Source organism: Hipposideros armiger, unplaced genomic scaffold (assembly GCF_001890085.2).
Source record: "Hipposideros armiger isolate ML-2016 unplaced genomic scaffold, ASM189008v1 scaffold_187, whole genome shotgun sequence".
In the NCBI taxonomy this organism is placed as follows: domain Eukaryota; kingdom Metazoa; phylum Chordata; class Mammalia; order Chiroptera; family Hipposideridae; genus Hipposideros; species Hipposideros armiger.
The window spans coordinates 2373883-2397608 of NW_017731537.1; the positions used below are offsets into that span (position 1 = coordinate 2373883).

At 44.6% G+C, this 23726-nt stretch overlaps 1 protein-coding gene across 1 annotated transcript; it reads left to right on the plus strand.

Moving 5' to 3' along the window:
• The first annotated feature begins 355 nt into the window (after window positions 1-355).
• DNASE1L3 (deoxyribonuclease 1L3) lies at window positions 356-21838 on the plus strand. The gene is made up of 8 exons (XM_019652764.1): window positions 356-778; window positions 7302-7390; window positions 10583-10669; window positions 11274-11386; window positions 13914-14026; window positions 16909-17066; window positions 20092-20188; window positions 20493-21838. Exons 1-8 carry the CDS (start codon window positions 641-643, stop codon window positions 20607-20609), a joined length of 912 nt encoding a protein of 303 aa, XP_019508309.1. The 5' UTR covers window positions 356-640; the 3' UTR covers window positions 20610-21838.
• The last annotated feature ends 1888 nt before the right edge of the window (window positions 21839-23726 follow it).

The following is a 23726-nucleotide window of genomic DNA, read 5'->3' on the forward strand; positions in this document are numbered from 1 at the left end:
GCACTCTCCCTGGCAACACTCTGCTAACATTTGGTGTTTTAAAAAACTGTCTAAAAAAATTATGTAACCCAAACGAGACTTGACCTTAATTATGCCCATCAGGGTGGTTAGAGAGTCAGAGCCTGGGTGTGTTCAGGGACAGTTGGCTGCCAAATTCCAGTGATGGCAGGAAACAGCAGAAGTTCCCACTGCCCCTGCTTCACTGCCCTCCCAAACAAGCCTCTGTCACCCCAGGTGCCCTCTGGGGTGGACCACTTCCGAGTTCATCAATTTTCAGGAAAAGGCATGTGGCCTTTTGCGACCACAGGAGAGATGACCCGATGTGACAGCTGGCTCCCAGTTGGGACAGGCGTGACTTTGCAGAGGATGGTGCCTCAATTAGGCAGGCCAATTTTCTCACCAGGGTGACAAAAACAGGGACTCCTAAAACATTTCCTTCATTTCCTTGGGGAGTAAAACCCATGATCTTTAGTTCCTCAGAGAAGTGAAAGTAGCAACAAGGAATCCAGTCATTCCTGTTATCTGCAGGCTTTATAAGTCAGCCGAGCCTGAGGAGGTGGCCTAAGGAGGTGGCTCTGAGCCCCGTGCTCCACACACTGCTGTCCTCTCACCGAGCTCTGAATCCAGGAGGATTGCCAGGATGTCTCCTCTGCTGGCCTCCTTGCTGCTTCTCCTGTCCATCAACAGCACCCTGGCCCTGAAGATCTGCTCCTTCAACGTGAGGTCCTTTGGGGAAACCAAGAAGGAAAATAAGGATGCCATGGATGTCATTGTGAAGGTGAGTCCCTTTCCTCATAGGATTGATGGACACCCCTCACACCCTCTCTACTGCTTTCAGGCTTGAAGAGACTCAGGAGGAATTTAATGCTAGTCCCCAGGGTCAAGGTAGCTGCTGGCTTGGAATTTTATAACAATAACAACAGCAATATTTACAATAATAACCACTTCACCTCTCCGGGCCTCTGCGTCATCATCTTAAAATGGGGACAATAATAGTACCAACCTGTAGGACTGTTGTGAGGAACACATGAGCCAGTAGGTGTAAAGCTCCTAATATAGTACGTGCCTCACGAAAGCCCATGTAAGGGCTGACTACTACTGTAATGCTTACTACCATCTATCGAAACTTGTGTCAGGCACTATCAACACAGGATTTCACTTCATCACCCTTAGGAAGGACTCTTATCCCCCATGTAGAGATGATAAACAATGAAAGGTGAAGCGCTATTAATACAGCTGGTGGTGGGTGGGGAGCTGGGATGCCAGGCCAGCTGGTCTTTTAACCACCAATGCAGCACAGATTTTTGCTTGCTTGCTTTCCTCCTTCCTTCTTTCCCTCTTTCCTTTCCTGTTCTTTCTTTCTTTCTTTCTTTCTTTCTTTCTTTCTTTCTTTCTTTCTTTCTTTCTTTCTTTCTTTCTTTCTTCCTTCCTTCCTTCCTTCCTTCCTTCCTTCCTTCCTTCCTTTCTTTCTTTCTTTCTTTCTCCTCTCCTTTGTTCCTTTGTTCCTTCGTTTGTTCGTTCATTCATTCCTTCCTCCTTTGTTTCTCTCTTTCTTCCTCCCGCCTTCCCTCCCTCCCTCCTTTCTTCCCTTCCTCCCTTCTTTCTATCTTTCTTCCTCTCCCCCTCCTCCTGTTCCTCTCCTTCTCCTTGCCTCTCCTCACCCCATCAACATTTTCCCAACTCCCTCTTCTAATCTTTTCTCCACATAGGTGAGACTTTCCTTGGGTAATATAACCAATGACTGGGGACTCTGCTCAAACTCCTCTGGAGTCAGTTGACTCTCTTGACCCTACAGATTAATTTACTTTTTATGCTGGTTGCTGAAACCTTTCTCAGGATTCTGACTGGGTGTTATCACCTTAGAACCCTCTGGAGGCACCATGACCTAGTGGGGATGCAGGAGCCCTCCCCCTGGCAGCAGCAGCAGGGTGAACCAGCTTGGGAAGTCTCTTCTGCTCCCTGGGCCTCCAGGACCTTTCAGTAACACGGGCCTTACGCAACCTATAGTGCAGGTTGACTGAGCAAAGTTGAGCGAGGCCCCCCCAGAGCTCTCAACAAAGCAGGTGGTCACCAACAGGAGCTGCTCTTATTATTAGGCAAAGCAGATTGAAGTGAAGACCGGGATGCTGTGCTCTTCCTTACACAGCCCTTGTAGGCTTGGTTGTCCATGCCATTTGGATAGTACCCAAGGCCTTCCGGCTATCACAGTTTAGCCAGGACAGCCATGCCAAGCCTGTGAGAACCGTGACTCCCAGGCTCAACTGGGATCTCTGACATGCAAAGAAACTATTTTCCCTGCCTCCTCATACAAATTTCCATAGAGCCTGGCTACCTACTGAGTCCCCATCACCTTCCTCACTTATTCCACTCAGGCAATGTCACCATAGTCTTAAGAGGCTGCCATCTTGTTTCTTGGTGATTCTGTTGTGGGGGGCTTATAGTCGGCACCTCCCTTAAGCTGCTATGTCCTACAGGGCTGACTGATGGACAGCGCATCACACCAAACACCAAGCATGTCTGAAGTCTTTGTCAAATCCTCCTGACATTCCCCATTACTGCAAAACCATCCTGTAAACAGACGCCATCCCCAAACACTGCCAGAGCCACCCAGAGCACTTATAGTGAAACTCAAATTCCAGGCACTCAGAATAGTAGTATTTACAGGGCCCCTTGTCTGAGGCCAGGAGTTTTATATTCTGATTAAATACTATGATGTAGTTGGCATTGCCCCCACTTTATAACTGAGAAGACTGAGACTCAGAATGGTGAAGTGGCTTGTCCAGGTTTCCATAGTTAGTAAGGGGAAGAACCAGGATCAAATCCAACCGTAAAACCCAGACACATAAGTGGAGATGCCTTTTCCACTCTTCCACACTGGATTTATCACATCAGAGATGAGCCCAGCATCATCATACTGATGTCACTCTGACCTTCACTGGGAAGCTTGGAGAGTGAGGGAGGCCTGCCTTCCTTATCTTGGGTTTGCTGGCTGGTACCATGTTCTTCAAATGTCAAAGCCTGCCTGGGCAAGGCTCCTTCTGTCTGTGACTTCTTCAGTTTGTGTCCTTCAAGAGTAGAGCTTGTTCATCCAACAAACACTCATTGAAGGTAGGCCATGTGCCAGATGCCCCAAGGCCCTGGAGTGAGATGGTGCATGTGGGAGGCACTGTCTCCCTATTCACAGCGCTCACATAAAGATTGCTGACTGTGTGGCAGGCCCTTTATATGCAGTGTCCAAGTTCAGCCTCACAACCCCTCTGATCAGTATGCCCATTTTAGAGGCAACTGGAGTTCAGAGGTGAAGTAAGTTGTCCAAGGTCATGGAGCAAGTAAGTGTAAGAGTGAGGGTCAGAGCTGAGGCCTGATTGGCCCTGTCTGGGCTCTTCCCCACCATGCTGTGCTGCTCCCTGTTTAGAGGCATGAAAGAGGGTTTCATAGGCCACTCTCTGCTCCAGATTTTTCTATCGTTCTCCATACCACCCTTTCCCCTCTACCCAGGCCCACTCATGACACCCCCTGTTGGGATTCCCTCACCACTGGCTATGCACAGCCCCCATTCACCTCCTCCTCTGTGAACAGAGTCAGGAGATTCTCACTGAGTTTCAGATCTGAGAGGGCCTTTCGGCTACCCTCTTCCTTGGATCCTCCTCCTGAGGAGATGGAGCCAGGAGAGATATGGTTTTCCTGGTCTTCTGAACTGAAATTGGGGCAGAGAAAAATATGTCATGAACAAATTTGAAAACTAAGTATTTAATAACTGTGGGGGAAACACTTAACAATGTCATATTAGGCTAAAAAAAGCCAAGACCAAACTGTATAATACATATTGCCATTATTTGCTCAATAACTGTTCTGTGCCATGAACTAAGCTGAGCATTTTATATCCATTGTGTTATTTAATCCCCATGAGTGGGGAATTGTCCCAGTTCACAGATACAGACTCTGGCAGTTCAGGAAGCTTAAGTGACTTGCTCAAGGTCACACAGTGATGGAGTCAAGTGGTGAGTGACAGAGACAAGACATTAATGCAAGGTTATTGGACTCAATGTCCATACTTGGAACCAATGGACTAGTCATTTTGATGACAATTTTGTAAATATAGAAATCATATGGAAAAGTGTCTGAGTGGTGAGTTTACAGTTCATCAGATGATTTTATAATCTGTCTTTTCTGCATTTTCCAAATTTTCTACAATAAGCAACATTATTTTCATAATTAGAAAGTTATAACAAAATTATTTTTAAAAGGACTGAATAGGAAATGTATTTCCATGTTTCTTACAATGCCATAAAGAAGAATTAAATGCAGGAAGATATTTGTGCTTTATGAACTTGGCTCCACAGGTTCCAGTATGGCCCTTCCTCCTTCCCTCCCTTCTTTCTTTCACTCATGCCAGATGCTGTGCCAGGAGTTGGGCATAAAGTTGTGAATAAAGAAAGGTCTAGCGTGTTTTCTGGCACACAGAAGGCCCTTGGTAAACCTTTTTTGGATAGATGAACCAATGGATGGATAGATGAACCAATGGATGGATAGATGGGTAGAAGGATGGATGGATCGATGAAAGTCAAACAGCTAACGTTTGACTTTAGGTTCCATCCCCAGGAGAATTCTGATAATGGGGCCTTGAGCCATTGCTCACTGCAGTGGAGATTCCAGTCTATAGAAAATATTCCCAGAGGTGCGGAGGAGACTGCCCACAGAAAGTAGAAATCAGTAACTGCTGGAGATGTGGGCTCGTGAGGTGTTTGTTATGTGGGCAAAAGAGTTGTAAACAGGAAATCTGGAAGCCCAATCTTTCTGCTCAGGAAAGGGAGTCTGAACCCATTTGCCAGGCGTGGATGGGTCACACCCAAAAAGGGGCTTGGTCTTTGAGGAGAAGTAGTTACAAGGACATGGTGATTTCCTTGGTTGTTGAGTGTAGTGGTCAAGAGGGGCTCTGTAGTAGATATTCCATTACCCCATAGTCACTCTGTGTAAAATTACTTCACCCCACTGAGCTTCTAAGTCCCCAACTATGCAACGGGAATAATAAGAGGACCTGCATTGCAGGGTTATTATGGAAATTTAATGAGTTAATGATAAGAGCTAACACTATAAAGCCCTCACTAGTGCCAGGCACCATATTAGGCACTTTATATAAGACATTTCATTTAACTTATGTTAAGTTAGAATCACACCCGTCATGTCTTAATAAATATAGGCCATCTTCTCACCCACAATTCCTTTCTCATCAAGCATTTTCTTTTTAAAATAACACTTTAATTTTTAAAATTATAAAGGTATAATTTTTAAATTATAAGCTCACAATTTATTAATTTTATTAAATTAAAAATAGTAATTATGGACAAATTTGAAGATATAAAAACATAAAAAAGAAAAAATAAGCACCCAGTATCCTATCACTCAAAGATAACAGTTGCTGGCATTTGAGTAACTTTGTTGTGGGTATTTTTCTATGCAAAAATAAATACATAAGTCTGCACCTATTTTGCAGTATGGAAGCCACCTTATATCAGTTCTGTATTCTGCTTTTGTGTTAGAAATATTTCACATGTTGTTAATATTGTTTCAAAACATGAATTTTAATGCTATAGAATGCCTTGTGTTTTCAATATATTTCATTTAATGCTTTCTTATTGGGGGTTACTTAGGTCATTTCCAATTTTTTTTGTTGCAATGCGTCTTGCTCTTTGTACAAGTAGTAGTAGTAGTAGTAGTAGTAGTAGTAGTAGTAGTAGTAATTTATTGTGTGTCTCCTATATGGCTGGCACTGCTCTAAGTACCCATTTAATCCTCCAGCAGCCCTGTAAGGAAATGGCTATCAATCGTTCCAATTTATAGATGAGGAAATTAACCTGAAGAGAAGTAGTAGATTCTTCTTTACAAGGAAAGACATTCCTCAAAGTGGGAAAACTAGACCAAAGGGCAAATACATTTGTTAAAGCTTTTGATTCATATTCTAAAGTTCTGTCCAGAAAGGTCTAACAGTCACAAGTGACTAAATCAGCAGGCTGGTTCGGTGAGCAGCACCCCGCTTTCCCTGGGGAAACCTGCGAGGCTGATGTCATAGATTTCAAGCCTATTGATGGAAGGATCCAGACTCGGACATAGTCTTCCTCCTCAGTCATTGCACAGGTGCATCTCTATCCCCCAGCAGCTGCACAAACCAATGCGGGTGGCACTCTCTGCTTCGCCCTTCTGGAGAGGGAACCAGAACATATGCCCTGGAAAGAAGGCCAGGGGCAAAATGCTCCTGCTCCACATCTTTGGTGGCTGTGTGAGGGGACAAAATTAACCTTGGGGATGCTCTGTCCTTGACCAATAAATCTCGTGTCATTGAGCCCACCAGGATCCCATGCACAGAAAAGTCCTTGTGTTCTGCAAGGGGTGTGGGCGTGTTCTGCACCCTGATCTCCAGGCTGTTGCTCACCCTGAAGGAGCCTCTCCTGCATTCTTTATCCGCTGAGCTCCTTCTCACCTTTCAGAGCCTGTTCAAATGCCGTCTCCTCCTTGGAGCCTTCCATGACCCTCTGGGCAGAAGTAATTAATTATTCCTCAACCCTCCCACAGATGTGACTCTTATTTACCACAAATTTCATTTGCCTCTCATTGTAGCTACTTGTTTCCACTTGTCTCTCTCACTAGACTGAGTCTTTGAGGTCAAGGACTGTATTTTAACAGTTTGGCATGGTGGACTCACGCAGACCTGAGTTCAAATCCTGGTTCTACCATGTATATTGACTGTGTGACTTTAAGCTAGTCACTCGGTCACTCTGAGCCTGATTTCCTCCTATGCATAATGGGCTAATAATCATAGGCATCTCATAGGATTGGTGAGGCTCAGAGTAGACTCACAATTAATGTCAGCTCTTATAATTATTATCATTACAAGTATACCTCTTTATTTCCTCAGTATCCAGACTGGTACTTTTCACTTACTAAGGTATTATTATTATTATTATTATTATTATTAATTATTCAAGCAAAGTCAAGACATAGGATATGCCGGGTATGATTGTGGGCTTTGGGTTTGGATTGCCCAGGTTCACATTCTACCTCAGCCACTTTCTAGCTGGTGACTTCAGGTACTTTACTCAGCTTTCTGGGGCCTCAGGCTCCTTGTCTTTAAAATAGACATAGTAATGGCACCTACCTCAGGGAGTCCTTCACTGATTTCAGGGAAGGAGTTAATTAATGTAACAAAGCACCCAATTTGATACTTAAAACATAATAAGTACTCCCTAAAAGCGTTTCATTATTTGTAGTAAGTGGCCTCAAATGCCTGTGAATTCTCTCTACAGGTCATCAAACGCTGCGACATCATCCTGCTGATGGAAATCAAGGACAGCTACAACAGGATCTGTCCCATGCTGATGGAGAAGCTGAATGGGTAAAGATGGGGCCCCTGGATCCTCTGTGGGCTCAAGGTCAAGTGCAAGGGAACTGACCCTAGTATGAGCTCACGTGAACAACACCAGGCTTCCAACTCCGTTAGCCACAGTCCTGAGAACTTCCAACCAGCTAGTTTTAATATGATAAAGCAAAATAGGGGAAATAGATGAGGAGTCAGGACAGAGAGAGAAGTGAAAGAAACAGACAAGAGACTGAGCTGAGAAGTATTGTTATAAAGAAAAGATTGAGTGCAAATAAGAAATTAGGATATGCCCACCGACTGGAAGATTCTGTAGCCATTAAAAATCATGTTTACTACAGAATAGGTTAGAGCTAAATATTCCAGCATGGAAAGATGGCTGCAATATATTGAAAAAAGCGAGTTCAGAATTGTAAGTTGAGAAACTTATTACATCACTTAGATCCATGAATAAGAGTGTGCTTGAGTTTGCGTGGGCAAAGGAGAAAGACTGGAAGGATATGCTCCAAACTGTTAATAGTGGTTACTTCTCAGAGCTGTGGGCCTGTCACTGGAGGACCACTGTGTAGAGGTCAGTGAAGGAATGGGGAACATTTGTTTTTTATTTTACACGCTTCTGTATGATTGGAATATTTTACAAAAAGTCTAAATTGATTTTGTAACTTAAAAATTTTTTTTAAATGCTCTCAAATAGTTTTAAATGCCATCGGGTTATACTCATGATTTATGTTCTTTCTCAAAGAACCTTCTCACCTGACAATCACCCTAGAGGGAGTTAAAAAAGTGTATATTCAAGAGCCTCGGGTCTATTCATTGAGAATATCTGTGAGAGAGGAATCATTATCTTAACAAGCCTCCCCGATGATTCTGATGCATCCTGATTTTTTAAAACTTCTAACGCAGTGCTTCTTTTGTAGATGGTGATAAGATTAAACAACAAACTAGAGTATACAATAATATGTGCCAAGTCGTTCAATTATGTAAACAAAGCAAAACCAAAAGCATAAAATAGTCAAAAGTAGTGAACCAAAATGGTGACAATGGCTAGTGCAGAGTACAAATTTACAAGGAATTTTAATGTGACTTCTTCTATATGTTTTCTGTTATTTTCCAAATTTTCTACAATGAGAATGTTACACCCCCTTTTCTTTTTCTTATGAAATGTTTTAAATATATTTAAAAGCACAGAGAAAATGATAACAGCCATGTAACCACCATCCAGATGGAACAAACAGTACATCTGGTAGTTATTAGAATTTTGTAATTAGGAAAGCACATTGATTTTTTTCAGAAATGAATAGTCAATCCAGCCTCACTGGGCCCAGGAGGGAGAGCCTTGCTGCTCTCCTTCACCCAGAAGGCCCCTTGGGCTGGCCCCACCCCTTGCTGGGCTTCAGTTTCTCATCTGAAAATACACAGTTGGAGCTGAGCTTCTCCTTTTTAGCCTCGGCAAGTCATTTTCTTCTGGATCTGATCTCTGACGACGGAAGAGGGTATTGCAGCACAGGGGTTAGGCGCCTATGCTCAACTCAGACACTTGGGTTTGGATCCTGGCTCTGCCATGACCTCAAGCAAATCATGCAACCTTATTTTCTCTGTCTATAAAATAGGGCTAATAATAGAACCCATCTTCCTGGGATGTGGCAGGAATTAAATCATACATGAAAGAAGTTGAACTGTGCCTGGCATGTAGCAGTGATCCTTAAGTGCTGGTGGTTTCTATTACTAGTAAAATGAAGAGAAATAAAATGGCAGATGAGGGTCCCAGGGGCCACATGTAACAGCTCCTATCAACACCCTAACTTCATGTTAGGCATCCTGTTAATTCATTTACATGAGCTATTTCATTTACTCCCAACAACAACCCTGTGGGGTAGATACTATCACTGTTTCCATTCTAGCTGAGGGACCTGGGGCACAGAAAGGTGGAACCTGCCCAAGGTCACCCAGCTAGTAAATGGCTGAGCCTACCTTTGAACCTGGGTTGTGTGGGACTCCAAAGCCAGTGCTCTATCCTGAGCATCCTCAGCCGTCCTTAGAGAAGCTCTAGTTAATTCAGAAGTATGAGGGGCTGAGGGGAGGGGAGGGGAGGGGAGGGTCTAGGCATCTCCCCATACATAGTCAGTCTGGAGCGAGAGTTTCCACCCCCAGTGGTCTCAGTTCTTCCCAACCTTCCTAGACTCCAGGCAGAGCCAGGCCTCTTTGTCCCCTGTTCCCCATAAGCTTTAAGTCACTTCACAGCAGAGTCATTACAAACAGTTTGCCAACCCAGGACTTGGCAGGCTATATTCACAACAGGACCAGCTTTCCCAAACTAGAAGCCCAGAGAGATCCATTATCCACTCTCCTGGGGCCCCCATGGCTGGATTTGCCTTAGAATGTGCATCTAAAGTCCCAGGAATTTCTGTAGTGACTAAATTGGTTCCTAAAGATCCCTTCTGTCTTCTTCCAACTGAATCTGAGATTATGCCGTAACTTAGACATGCACTAGATCTTTTTGCAGGCAGATGGAGTAAAACTAGCTCAGGCTCTGCCCGTGGTGGGTTATCAGCAGGTTTGGCAAATATACTGTGAGTCAAGTTGCCCTGGAATATGTGAGGGGTAGAGTCAACAGGACTTCAAGGCTGTACCGCCAAGACAAATAATGGCGGATTTGAAATCATAGTTCAGGGCTTGTGAGAAAATGACTGGGGGTTTTCAGACCAAGAGAGGAAGTCCAATATAAATATTATTAGGAACCTGGCATATGATGAATGCTCAGGAGTGGTGCATGGGTAGGGTGACCTGATAAGGTTTGCTCCACCAGGAAGTGTGAGCTACAGACCCAGCCATGGGTCAGAGTAGGGTTTGGGGCTGATTCTGGCCTGAATCTTTTATGGTCTCAGTGGTCTCCCACAGGTACAGGCCAAAGCATGTGGATTTAGGAGTAGGACCTGGGTTCAAATCCCAGCTTGGTACTTACAAATTATAAAAAGGGGGTAACAATAGTTCCTACCTTATAAGGTCAAGAAATAATGGCTGTAAAGATTCTTGACAGATGTCACATTCTCAGTCAATGGTGGCCCTTCTTATTAGACATAAAGGTTATGATAAATGGTGACCCTTCTACATGATGCTATTGGAGATATGGAGGTAAATTGGAGAGAGGGGAACCTATGCAGTAGGGAAGTGTTTTTCTTTGAAGATGCATGTAAAATCTTTGTTTTATAGAAATTCAAGAGGCACAACATACAACTATGTGATTAGCTCTCGGCTTGGAAGAAATACATATAAAGAACAGTATGCCTTTCTCTATAAGTAAGTATAATCTATGCTTCCTGGAACATGGTTCATTTATAAATGATGGCAGTGAATTGAATCAAAATGCATATTTTCTCTTCAAAACCAAATTTTGACCTCTAACCAGTTCTCAATATCCATCAAAATAATTGCTGTCAAAATTGGGGCTGGTGCTAAGTATTAACTCTGCAAACTAGAAAACACAAGCAGCTTCCTAACACCTAATTTGTTGGTTAATTCAGTGGCTGCCTGGTCAGGAGCGTCAGGAGTTCTTTATTCTTTATAGTCAAGTCCTAGTCCGGGGATGGAAACCTGAGTTGCCCCGCACAGCTGACTCCATAACTCCATGTTCTCATCCCCTTCCTACTAATAATTTGTTTTAAGTCTAAACATTAACTTGTGGGTGGCCCAGAAAACTAGTACTGCTCAGACCTTCAGCTCCCAAAGGGCCCTGGCCATTGAGAAAAGTTGACTAAGCCATGTTCTCAGGAGAAAAATTCCTTCCAGCATGTGAGCCTGCTTGGGAGGCTAATGAAACCATGGGAACCTATCTTTCTGCTTCTTGAAAGAAGTAAGAAAGGCAGCTGGCTCAGCTGGGAGGGCTCCCTTTTTTCTCTTCTAGGGAAAAGCTAGTGTCTGTGAAGAAAAGCTACCTCTACAATGACTATCAAGATGGAGACATAGATGTATTTTCCAGGGAGCCCTTTGTGGTCTGGTTCCAGTCACCCCACACCGGTGAGACCCACAGGCCCCCTCGTACCTATGACCTCCCCAGTGATTCCATGAATGGGCAACAGCCCTGAGGGTGAGCTGCAATCCTAGGGCTTATGCAGCATCTTTACGGGGGCATTAGGCTTTAGGACTGAGAAAGCCATTAAGAACTTCTAATACCTGAATGTAGAGAATACAGTATAGTTTGATGGCTTCTCAAGACCTCTCCAGCTTGGAGCCCACCTTCTGGAATCAATGATAACTTCACTGTCTTTGGAGCATTTAGGCTGATAGAAATTATTTACTGCAATTCTTCAGCCTCAATCAAGAACAACTATTCCTTCATTTAAAAATGTCCTAGTGATGGCCAGCAAAGATGAACCCACCAATCTAGAGTCTCACTCTCCCTTCAGTAACTATATAGACATTTCCTCCACAGACAGGGGTAGAGTAGAAATCCAAATGACTGCACCCTGAGCTCTAACAATAGTATTTGTATTAGCCACTAACAATTATTGATCTCTGATTTGTGCCTGTACTCCTTGCAATGACCCTATAACATAGGAACTAGGACCATTTCCACTTTACATTTGAGGCAACTGAGGTTCAAAAAGGTGTAGTCACTTGACCCAGCAGCTATTGAAGTGGATGAGCCAGAGTTGTAACCCAAGCCACCATCTCAGAAGCTCATGCTGTTAACCACTATGGGACATTCAATGGAAAGTCAAGAATAAATTTGGTTTGCCAGTTGGAGCTATATAGAATAAAATATTTTTCAGTACCTACTATGTGCCAGGCTCTGTTCTGGGAACCAGACAAGACAGACAAGGTCCTCACCCTCATGAAGTTATGTCATAGTAGGGGAGACACATAATGACCAAACAAATGCATGCAGAGTTGAAAGCATGGACATCTATATCTACACCACACAAATATGAACATCCTGAACTATTTTCTGCCCTGGGTTCATTGCCTCAGAGGCAGAGTGTTGAGAAACATGGGAGAATGGTGAGAAAATTCCCAGTAGGAAAGGAGAAGAAGGTAGGGGCTACTGAGGGCAAGAAATGCTCTTCAGAGAGCACGTGCAATGATCCTCTTTGTCGTGTACACCACACCTGGCAGACCAGGGCAGAGTTCAGAGAGCTCTCTCCCCTATAATGATTATTTCTTCTCCAAGAAAGTCTTTAGCCCTTGTGAATTGCAAATGAACCTGTTTCTTTTGAGCTTCCATACTTCTACTCTTCTCTACCCCTCTAACTCTCCCCTGGGATGGCACCTCAATCATGTCCTAATTAGAATTTTCTCTCTTGTGCAAGGAAAGCTCCTTCTGTCCGCTCTATCTGGGATTAAAGATGAAGAAGTTAGCTATTCATCTATCATCTATCTATCTATCTATCTATCTATCTATCTATCTATCTATATCTATCTATCTATCTATTCATTCATTCAGTTAACAAACATTTTTGAGCACCTCCAATGTGCCAGGCACTGTGTTAGGTGCTAGAGCCAAGAGGGTGAATGAGACAGATAAGCCTGCCCTTACAATGCTAGGTTCCAATAGGCCAAACAAAGAAGTAAGTCAAGTAATTCCACAGCATGAAGGAAGTAAGCAGTGTGAGTTGACTGGCAGGATGAAGGGCCCACCTTCAATGGGGAGACCAGGGATGGCCCCTCAGAGGTGACATTAGGTTGTGACGTGAAGAAGTCAAATCAGAGAGGCTGGGGGAAGGGCATTTTGGAAGCAGGGCACAGTGAGCACACAAGCTCTTTGGTTGGAAAGGGGTTGGGGTGTTCAGGGGGACCAAAAAGAGGATGGGGAGTGGAAGCATGAGGACGAGAGCAGGATATTGCTGCTGGATCAGTGTGGGGTCCTGGAGACAGCCTGCCCAATCTGAGGGCTGGCTCACCCCATGTGACCACCCAGCGGCACCCAGCTCCTGAGTAGGAGTGGGGACCCAGGCACAGAACGGGGGAAAGCCGGAGGAGGATGTATTCAGAACACTACAACAGCTATTAGCAAACGGGCAAGGTCCGTTCTGAGGCTCACCCACATTCCCTCATTCAGGCTCTCTCAGTACCTCCTGGTGGGCGAAGTGTTTTAGACACTCCATAAAAAAACTGCTTCATTTTTAAAACAACTTTTGGGGCTTTTTTTTTCTGATTACAAAAGGAGTATAAACAGACATGCTTCAATTTTTTCATTGGAAAAAAAATTCTTTTCTTAATACAAAAGCCAAACAGCCTTCTTTTTTTTATAAATACAGTTTTTCAAAAAATGAACACCCACAATGCCAGCAAGGAACACTGCCTACCAGCTTTTTCTTAGCGGTGAGGGGCGACTGGGGGGAAAGAGGCTTTCATGTGCTGAAAATTGCAGCCTCATGATCCTAAGATCATTCAAATCTCAGCCACTGGCTGGACTCTCTGGAATGGGGGAGACCCACACAACATAGTCCATGCCTTCTGGGAGGACAGCCTGTTTCCCTCAAGCAGTGTCCCTGGAACCTTGCCAGGGAAAGTGTGTGACTTCTGCCTCTTTCCTGTTCCTTAGCTGTCAAGGACTTCGTGATTGTCCCCCTGCACACTACCCCTGAGACATCCGTTAAAGAAATTGATGAGCTGGCTGATGTCTACGTGGATGTGCAACGCCGTTGGAAGGCAGAGGTGACGACCCTTTGTGTCTGCTGAATTCCTATCTAGCAGGGGCAGAATCTGGTCCTTAAGAGGGATAAGTGACGTCCCGGGAGAGCGAGGGGGCAGAGCACGTGCAGACCGCCACCACTTTAGAGCCTCATTTTAGGCCTTTCCTTAGCCTTGAATATCCTTCTTGCTAAATCTGCCTGAGCACCATTCATGCGGGTCTTGGAAATTCACACACTGCTCCACTAATAATGGTTACCAAACTTCACTGAGGGTGCCAGGCACTGTGCTGAAGGCGGACAAGGGCAAGTCTATTTAATCCTCCCAATAATCCCATGAGGTAGCTACTTGTATCATTCTCACTTTGCAGTTGAGAACAGTGACACACAGAGGTCAGGAGTCTTTCAGTTGTAAGCGACAGAATTTCAAACTGGCTCATGAAAAGAAGAAGCAATTTATTGCTAAAATGTTCAGGAGTAGTTCAGGCATAGCTGGATCCAGGGCTCAGACAAAGTAATCAGGGCTTGGATAGTCTCTTTCTTTCCATCTCCTGGCCCTCCTTTCCTCTGGGCAGGCTCCGTTTTCAGGCTGGCTCTACTCTCGGGATGGTAAGATAGCCATCAGCAGCTTCTAGACCAGGGGTCAGCAAACTGCGGCTCGTGAGCCACATGCGGCTCTTTGGGTACATTCCGTCTCAAAAGTTTGCCAACCCCTGGAAGAGCCAATCCTGTCCCTCACAACAATTTAAAAATTATTCGAGAGCCATAAATATATTTTACATAATCACCATTATGTGAACACTATCCTGTAAAAAGTTTATAAATGAAACTATGATAGTTTTATTTTCATTTTCAATTTTACTTCAGAGCCACAGTTCGTGAGTCGCAGTTTGCTGACCCCTGGCGGCTCTTCCATCTCAAAAGTTTGCCAACCACTGTTCTAGACCAACTGACAAATTTTATTTCCCAAATGCAACAAATACCTTGGGATTGAGTATCATTGGCTCTGATTATGTCACATGTCCATCCCTGAACCAGTCACTGTGATCAGGGAGTTGAGATGCTCTGATTAGCTAAATCTCTGTCAGCTGCACCTTAACCTCATAAGCTGAGGTGGAGGAGAGAGGTGGTTTCCCAAACTAGGGGTACTATTCTCACAGAAAGGGAATACATCTACCATTCCTTTGGCCTCAATTGTTTCCTCATCTGGAAAACAGGGATGTCACCACTTGTGGCTGTGAAAGTCTGTGAAAGCGCTTGGCAAGTATGGAAGTGCTCTAGAGGGCTCTTCCACATTCTTCTTTCCTCCTTTCAGGATGTGAGTGCAGTGATTTCCCTTCCTCTTCAATTCCACTGCAGAAAGTGCAAAATGAGTCCAGTAAAACATGGACATGCAGCTGGGGAATGGAGAACACAAGGGGCATATTTCAATGCTTGTTATAAAGAGCAGGACAAGAGACTCATTCATTCATTCTTAAAATTGTGAATTAGTTCATTCATTTGACCAGAATTAATTGAGCATTTGTTAAGTGTTGGCTACTTGGGAGGCATCAGTGGCACAAAAATGAACAACAGGGGAAATTCATGCTGAGGGGCCTTCTGTGCAGCAGAACGAGGTTCAGTTCTTGTCTTCACCACTTGAACCTCCCAGTTGAGTGGTGTAGAGCAGGCCCTCTATCCCATTTCCACAGGGCTTAAAGGTCCTTCTACCTCTTAGTGTTTGTGAGATGTAAATGAAACTTTATAAAACACTTAATGCTGGGCCTGGCCCACAGTGAATGCTCAGTAAATTGTGCCTGTATTACTAGAAGATGGTGGTCACTAAGGTTAAGGATGACATCCTGTCCTCAACTACGCCCATCAGTCTCGGGAAAAAACATGATCACTGAGGTCAAAATCAAATGTTTTTGAAGAAAATACTAAAGTCAGCAACAGCCCCAAACAATAGCACAAACAAGGAAATCTGACACTTCCTCTGGACTGAGGAATATTAAAATTCTGTTTCAAGAGCCCTGCGGGGGGGGGAAAACACTTCCAAGATAGAATGGTCTGTTGGTGACCTAAAGTTCTCCCCACTTTCTCAATAGACAGAATTTCCCCAGATATAAATCCCCAAGTTCAAGACAATAGGCGAGAAAGGGTGGTGAAAGCTGTCAAATACACCACCCAAATACATCACCCAACTTTAAACAAAAGGCGTTGATTCATTCATATGTTTGAGCCACAGACAAAAGATGGGAGGAAATAAATCAGCGGGATTCCCACCTACCTCCAGCTTGTTGAATTGTAGAGACATGGTGACTAAGAACAGGAGGGAGTGGCTATAACGAACATCCTCCTTTGCATTAAGAACACCCTCCCTTGTCAACACTTGCCTGTCAAATACTCAGGAAAACTGACTTAACTCTAAACCATGGACTCTTCTTTTAAAAAGCAAAAAAGAAACTAAGAAAGATCCTGTATTAGTTTACTAGGACTGCCATAACTAAATACCAAAGACTGAGTGGCTTAAACAACACACATTCATTTCCTCACAGCTCTGGAGGCTACATGTCCAAGGTGTCAGCAGGGTGGGTTTCTCCTGAGGCTTCTCTCCTTGGTCTTCCTTCTGTGTCCTAGTCTCTCTGTGTCCTAGTCTCCTCTTTTTATGAGGACACCAGTCATATTGGATTAGGATCCACCCGTATAATCTCATTTTACCTTAATTACCTGTCTAAAGGCCCTCTCTTCAAATACAGTTGCATTCTAAGGTACTGAGGCTTAGGACTTCAACGTATGAATTGAGGGGGACACAATTTATCCCATAACAGAACCCATAATTTACTGGGCATGGCAGATGGAGTCATTGCTACAAGTTCTGAGCAACCATGCCACCAAGTGACTGAGGCTCCAAATCATTTCTTTCAGAATTTCATTTTCATGGGTGACTTCAACGCAGGCTGCAGCTACGTCCCCAACAAGGCCTGGAAGAACATACGCCTAAGGACTGACCCCAAATTCATTTGGCTAATTGGGGACCAAGAGGATACCACAGTCAAGAAGAGCACCAACTGTGCATATGACAGGTAGGGGTACCTGCTGGAGGCTTCTAGCCCATGCAGTGCTTGGTACGCTTTAGAAAAGGTATCCCCTCTGGGCTGATGAGGCACCTGGCTTGGAGAGCTGAGTCGGTTAGATTTCAGGTCTCTCCACCTAGTGCTTTGTGCAGTATGCAAATTGCATGAAGTGGACACTGTAGTTTAGCAGCGGCAAGCGCTGGCTTTGGTAGGCCTGAGTTCAAGTCCTGGCTCTACCACTTAATATGTCTGTGACCAAGAGACAAAGGCTCTCTGTGCCTTTGTTTCCTTGTCTATAAAATGGAGATTATATTCACTCGTTGTTATATGATGAAGATTAAGTAATGTGTAAATCTTATAACACAATGCCTGCCATGTGGTGAGTGCTCGGTATTCATTGCTGTTAATTATTCCATTATAAAGACGTGCTACAGTTTACTCACTCAATCCCCTATCATTGGGCATTAGGTTATTATATTACTAAGGGGTTGTTATTAAAAGCACTGCTAACATGAACAGTCTATATATGCACTTTGTGCATGTATTTATGATTTCCTTAGGGTAAAACTCTAAAAATGAGACCAGTTAGTACAAGGGTAGTTACACTTCTAAAGCTTTTGCTGCATATTCCTAGATGCAAATACATACATTTGAATAACAGCATGCTCTTATATTTAAAGTCTCTCTGGAGATTTTCAATCAGCTTTCACTTTTGCTCCTTAAATGGGAAGGGAAGTGGTAAGGGTGCCTGAAGGCTGTGAAAGTTTGCGCATGACCTGCCTATCTGCAGTAGAGACCACAGGCAGGAAATTCCCTAGGAGCCCTGGTCCCACAAGTAGTTGCCATGCCCAGGGCTCATCCTGCTACCAAGAAAGCATGAGATGGCCATCTGTGAGACAATTGTTCTTACTTCTCTACTTATGAGGTCTGGCTTTCATTTCCATCCCATGACCTCCTTTGTTCCTCTTGGAGCTTTCAGGGCTGGTGTGACTGCTGTAGAAGCCATTCTTTCAGCCCTCAAAAGTGGAAATAGCCTTAGCATTGGGGAAAGCAGAGTCAAGGTGGGAAGTTCCAGGAGGCTGAGCTCCCAGCCCCCCATTTAAAGGGGCTGCCAGCAAAGCACTGAGGAATATTAAAATGTGTGGCCTTGGGCAGGTCAAGTCCCTTCTGTGGCCCATTCTTCTCCCGTGGCAAATAGGAGGGAAGTGATTGAAAATAATGAAGCAGGAGAACAGTAAATCACAGGAAAAGATGTTAAAAATAGATTAGGTGAGGTGGGGGAACAGGTTGAAAAAGGTGTTTACTAGAACCCTGGTGTTATACACGTATATGCCAAAAGATGGCAGGATGATGTGATTTTTTAAGGATTAATTTCTTATTTTGCTACTCTGAATTTTCTCTGTTTTCCTTAACAGCATGTATCTTTTGTGGGCTTTTTTTTTTTAAAGATTTTTTTTTAATTGGGGAATTGGGGGGATGGGAACAGAGCTGGGGAATTGGGGAGGGGGAACAGACAAGTTGCTGTCGTTTTTTGTTCTTCAGTCTAGTTGTGGAGGACGTTGCTTCACTGGCCCAAGTTGGCACCATCATTGCGCTCTTCCCGGGCGAGGCAGATCAGTCGCCGGCTTCTGGACGGCCGCTCACTGCGGCTGCTGGCCGCTCACGCTGGCTGCTGGCTACACACGGTAGCCCATGGCAACCCACTGCCACAGGGGCTGCAGCCTATGCCGTCCCCAGCGACTCATGGCAACCCAGCTCCAGGTTGAGCTGTTGTTCAGCAGCTTAGCTGTGGAGGGCAGTGTCACTGGCCCTCACATGTGGGATCCGAACCGGGGCCCTCTGGCGTCCCAAGCCAGTTCTTAACCATCGCGCCACTCGGCCGGCCCTCTTTTGTGGTTTTAAAAAATGCATTAAATATTTAGTAAGGGGGTGGTGGTGTAAGATGAAGTGGTCTCAATTCCAGTCTTTATTCTATGTTCAAATATCTATTGAACAACCCGTGTGCTGCAGCAGCCTTGGGAAAGCTTAGCATGGTCAGCTGGCCCACCTGCACACATACTGAGAAGAACTCAGGAATGGGGAACCTTAACTGTTGTTCCAGGCTCTCTATGTCTGAAAACGTGACTTTAAGAAATCTCCAACCGCATGTGAAGAGTTTACTTGTGGACTGAGTTCAAAATTAACCAGGGGGTGTTGATAGCCAACAAAGGAAACCAAATCAGCTTGTCAGAATCAGGGAAACGGCCATGAACTGGCTGTTTGACTCGCCTTGTCATTCTGCAGTCTGTTGGAGCCATGTAGACCCCAACTGCATCACCCCACCTGGTATCCATTAGAGTCCATATTTCCAAAACTCATTTAACTACCACGTTCCCAATTTTTGTCATTGCTGCAAAGCAACTCTACTATGGCTTTTCTCCATATTTGCCTTTAAATTCATTCATTTCTTACTGAAATAAGTTAATTTTAAAGGTAACATCACAATACTAAGGGAAGAAAACAGCATCATTTGCCACAAATCAAAAATAACTGTAAAAATAATCCCAGTGAAAACTGAGCAATGTAAATTTGGCCTTAATTCTCCTGCCTCTAGAATGCTTGGTGATTGCAGCCTGCTTTCTCTTGGTCAAAATGGGGGCTTAGGGAGTATTAAAGATAAGCCAGCACCTTTCTCTGTAACCAAATCTGGAAAAGTAAAAAAATAATTGCAAAGAAAACAGTATTCTCAGAATGCAAGAAATTGCTATGGGGTGTGGTGTCCATGTATCATATAAAAACCTTCTCTTTCACTGCTAGAGTTACCTGCCCACACAGGGAGATACTGTCCTGGTGCCCACAGGGTCACAGCTGAAGCTGATCTTATTTCTCAACCTGAGGCACCGTTCTAAGGGTTACAAGCTAAAAACAGGTCTGGAGTTGGAGCACTACATGAAAGGGCTGCTCAGTCAATTCCAGATGTCGAACATGGACCTTAGTTTGATCTCAGAAATTAACAGGGTGAATTAACATGACTGTCTTCCCTCCCTTTCTGCAGGATTGTGCTGAGGGGACAAAAGATCACCAGCTCTGTTGTTCCCAAATCAAACAGCATCTTTGACTTCCAGAAAGCTTATGGGTTAACTGAAGAGCAGGTATGGCCGCCATCTTGTCTTTTTATGCCACTGTCCTGGAAAGATGGGTTGGCGTCACTCTTTGAGGCTACCACTGTAGACACAACACTGGGACACTGGACCTTGAGTCTCAAAGCCTGTGGTTCTGTGACTGGAAGACCTGCCTAAATTTCTGATTGAGCTGGTCCAGGGATGATGCTCACCAGTGTGTGTTCCGTTGGGTGACTTTGGGCATTTTACCTTCTGAACTGGAGCCTGAATTTGCTGATCACTAAAATGAGGGTGTCTCCTAATTCTCAAATGTATCTCCCCTTTCTCTTTACAGGCCTTGGATGTCAGTGACCACTTTCCAGTTGAATTTAAACTACAATCTTCAAAAGCCTTCACCAATAGCAAAAAATCTATCTCTTCAAAGAAGAAAAACAAGGCCCGTCGCTCCTAGATACAAGAGTGCCATTTTATTAACCATTGCTTGCCTCCTAAAAGAGCTCTAATAGGTATGAACTGCTTCCTGCACTCCAAAAACAAGATTGATTCAACCGCTTTCATTTTTCAACTTGAATTTAATCCTATTTGAGCCAAATTGTGAGGAGAGTCTTCTATTACCCCACTTGGGCTTGTGCCTCCCCTGAATTGCTCAAAAGAAAGCTAGGGGCTTTTGCAGTCCAAAGGATGGTCTTCGTGTCCTGAGCTAGAGCCCCATCCACTGTCACGGACACTGCCCAACCCTGCTGTGGAGAGGCGGCAGAAGGAGGACGGTCAGTTTTCAGTCTTCACAAGAGGATCCTGTTCAATGGGAATGACCAGAAACGCCAAGGCCCCAACTAAACCCCATGATTTGGACAATTGACTGTTTTGGGAATCCGGCCCCTCCTCTCTGAGGTCAGGCCACCAGCACGTCTCATAGAGATGAAGTCTTCTCCTACCTGATCTTCCTGCCTCTGAATTGTCCTCTAACTCAGACACCACCAGTATCATCCTTTGACATTTCATTCGGACCACAGAACAGCTGCATTCCTACCCCCTGCTTATAAATCCTTTAGGGGCTCCTATCACCATTCAGAGAGCGCCCAGAGATTCTGGACATCCATGAAGGTCTCTCTATCAGGCATATCATGTCAGCTTGACCTTCCTCTCACCTTGTACATTATGCCCAGCAGGACCACCCCTTCCCTGTGTCCACATGCCCTGTCCCATTCCCGAGCCTGGGCTAAGTGTCCTGAACCATGTATGCCATACCCCTATTGTAACATTCACCACATTGCATTTGTCATCAAGGCCACTATTAGGACTCTTAGAGGGACCTGGTGGATCAAAGGTCCAGTTGATTGGCAAGGACTCAAGGATTTTGTTATATTTCTGCAACAGAGTTGCAGATGAGTCCAGCAACATGGCACCATTTTACCTGTATTCTATGTGGTGACCATTTTGTTTGTTTTCTCTTACATTGTTTCTTTGTTCAAGCAGTACATGAACATGGCTAACTATGTGAGCAATACCAAAGAATACGCACTGACAAGGAATGCCGCACCCCAACAACCAGCCTCTACTTTTTTGTCTCAGAAGCAACCCCTCTTAACTAGCTTATGTGTTCTTCCAGAGAGTCTATGCATAAATAAGCACCATACATAACCTTGAAAAATACAGTGTATATTAAATTACATGCACGGTCCCACGCTTTGCTTATTTCCTTTAATATATTATGGATAATGTGACTTTTTATATAAGAAAATTGACCATAAGCTTGATTTTTGAAATTCTGAAACATCTGACTGAGGGAAAAAAATCAAAAGGCCCTGCTTAAATGGGGGAAACCATTTCCCCCAAACATCCAATTAACCTCAGAGGTCCTGTTGGAATTGGCGGGGGGGGGGGCAAGGCTGCAAAGCTTCTGTCACCCCCTCTTCTGAGTAGGGTTCAGTATCCCAGGGAAACTTCCAGTTTCCAAGGTCCAAACAGTCAAGCAGGCAATGCACAAATAAGCTTCTTCTGGAGAAGAGATATCCTGCCCCAAGGTCAGCAATGTGGCTGGGACGAGTCCTGTGCTGGGCGGGAGAGGTCAGGGAAGTGGACCAGATACAAAATGAGCCTGTGTATGGCTCTGACCTGGTCCTGCCACCCTGCAGCCTCCTCGGTGACAAGACATCCCTCTGTTCCTGCACAGAGCAGGTTACTGGACCCATGGGCATCTGCCAGCTCTCATTCTGGGCAAACTCTGCTGGCCAAGAGGAGACAGAGTAGGACTTCTCATTGGCCACAACCTAATAGAGCTGCAAACATCCTCCCCTCCCTCTGGGTCACCTGGCCTGGATGGAGCTCCCATGGCTTTGGGAGGAGTGTTCCTTGGTCGTATGTACTGTTTCAGCTTTGACTTTCTTTGTACAGAGGGTTTGAAACCTGTGTTCACCAGAATCCCAGGGGACCTGTTACCATACTGATCCCCAGGCCCCAGTCCCCCAGAGTGTCTCAGGAGGTCTACATCCTCAGGAACATAGCCCAGGGGCCTGCATCTGGTTCCTAGGTGACTGAGGACCAGAGTTTTCTTTCTTTCATTATTTATCGAGAACCAGATGTTGAACTTACTTTCCTAGCCCTCCTCAGTGAGAAGAGGTGTAGCATGGTGTAGGGGACAGGCTCACTTTGGAGCCATTCTCTGCACCACCTACTACCTGTGGGACATTATTGTTAATAAGCAGGTCACTTATCTTCAGTTTCCTTATGTGTAAAATGGGGATAATCAGAGACTCAACCTCATAGCTGAAGTTTAAATAAGATAATGCATGTAAAACGCTGACTATATGCCTGGCACCTAGTAAGCCCTCCACAAATGGAGGCTGTATTTTTATTAACAGGACTTGCTCTGTCAAAGGGGAGGCCACTTTGAGCGTTTGGGTATATTGGCTCTCATTTAATTATTTAGAATGAATTTTTGCCATCCATTTCTTTATCATTCACCATTTGGCAAGTGAGCCTTAAGGAATAGAGACGCCACTATTTCCAGTCCTTGTTATTTTTTCTTCCTCATCAACACCCTTTTCCTGCCTCAAACACAGAAATATTACCATAGTACCCTTCATCTTGTTCCTGTAAAATGGGGAGTGAACAGAGCATTTCTAACTCAGCCACCCTAGCTGCCGTCTCTCCCATGGGGTGGAGAAGTTTAAAGAGCAGTTGCCAAAACAGGAAAGGAAAGAGTGACAAACCCTCTACCCTCCTGGGAGGAGGAAAGGCACCTGGCCCAGGTCAGTGTGTGGGAGAACGGAGCCACTCAGGGGGTTTCATGCCTGCGTCATCTGCTATGTCTCCCCATTAGAACTTCCACCAAAATGATCCTGAAGGCAGAAGACACAATGAACCAGCATTCCCACATCACTTACCCACAGGTTACCTTTTGAAGGAAGAGTGGCTAATCCTGTGCCCCAGGACCCTGGCCCCAGTAACTTCGAGCTTTAGGATTCAAGGAAGCTATTGAAATTAAGTAAAACTATGGAAATTTCAAGGAAACAAGAATGAGTGCATGCATGCACTACACACACGTACACACACACACACACACATG

Coding starts and splice junctions, on each gene's coding strand:
- DNASE1L3 (XM_019652764.1), top strand. CDS start 641: ATGTCTCCTCTGCTGGCCTCCTTGCTGCTTCTCCTGTCCATCAACAGC. Junction 779..7,301: donor CCATGGATGTCATTGTGAAG/GTGAGTCCCTTT, acceptor TTCTCTCTACAG/GTCATCAAACGCTGCGACAT. Junction 20,189..20,492: donor ATGGGTTAACTGAAGAGCAG/GTATGGCCGCCA, acceptor TTCTCTTTACAG/GCCTTGGATGTCAGTGACCA.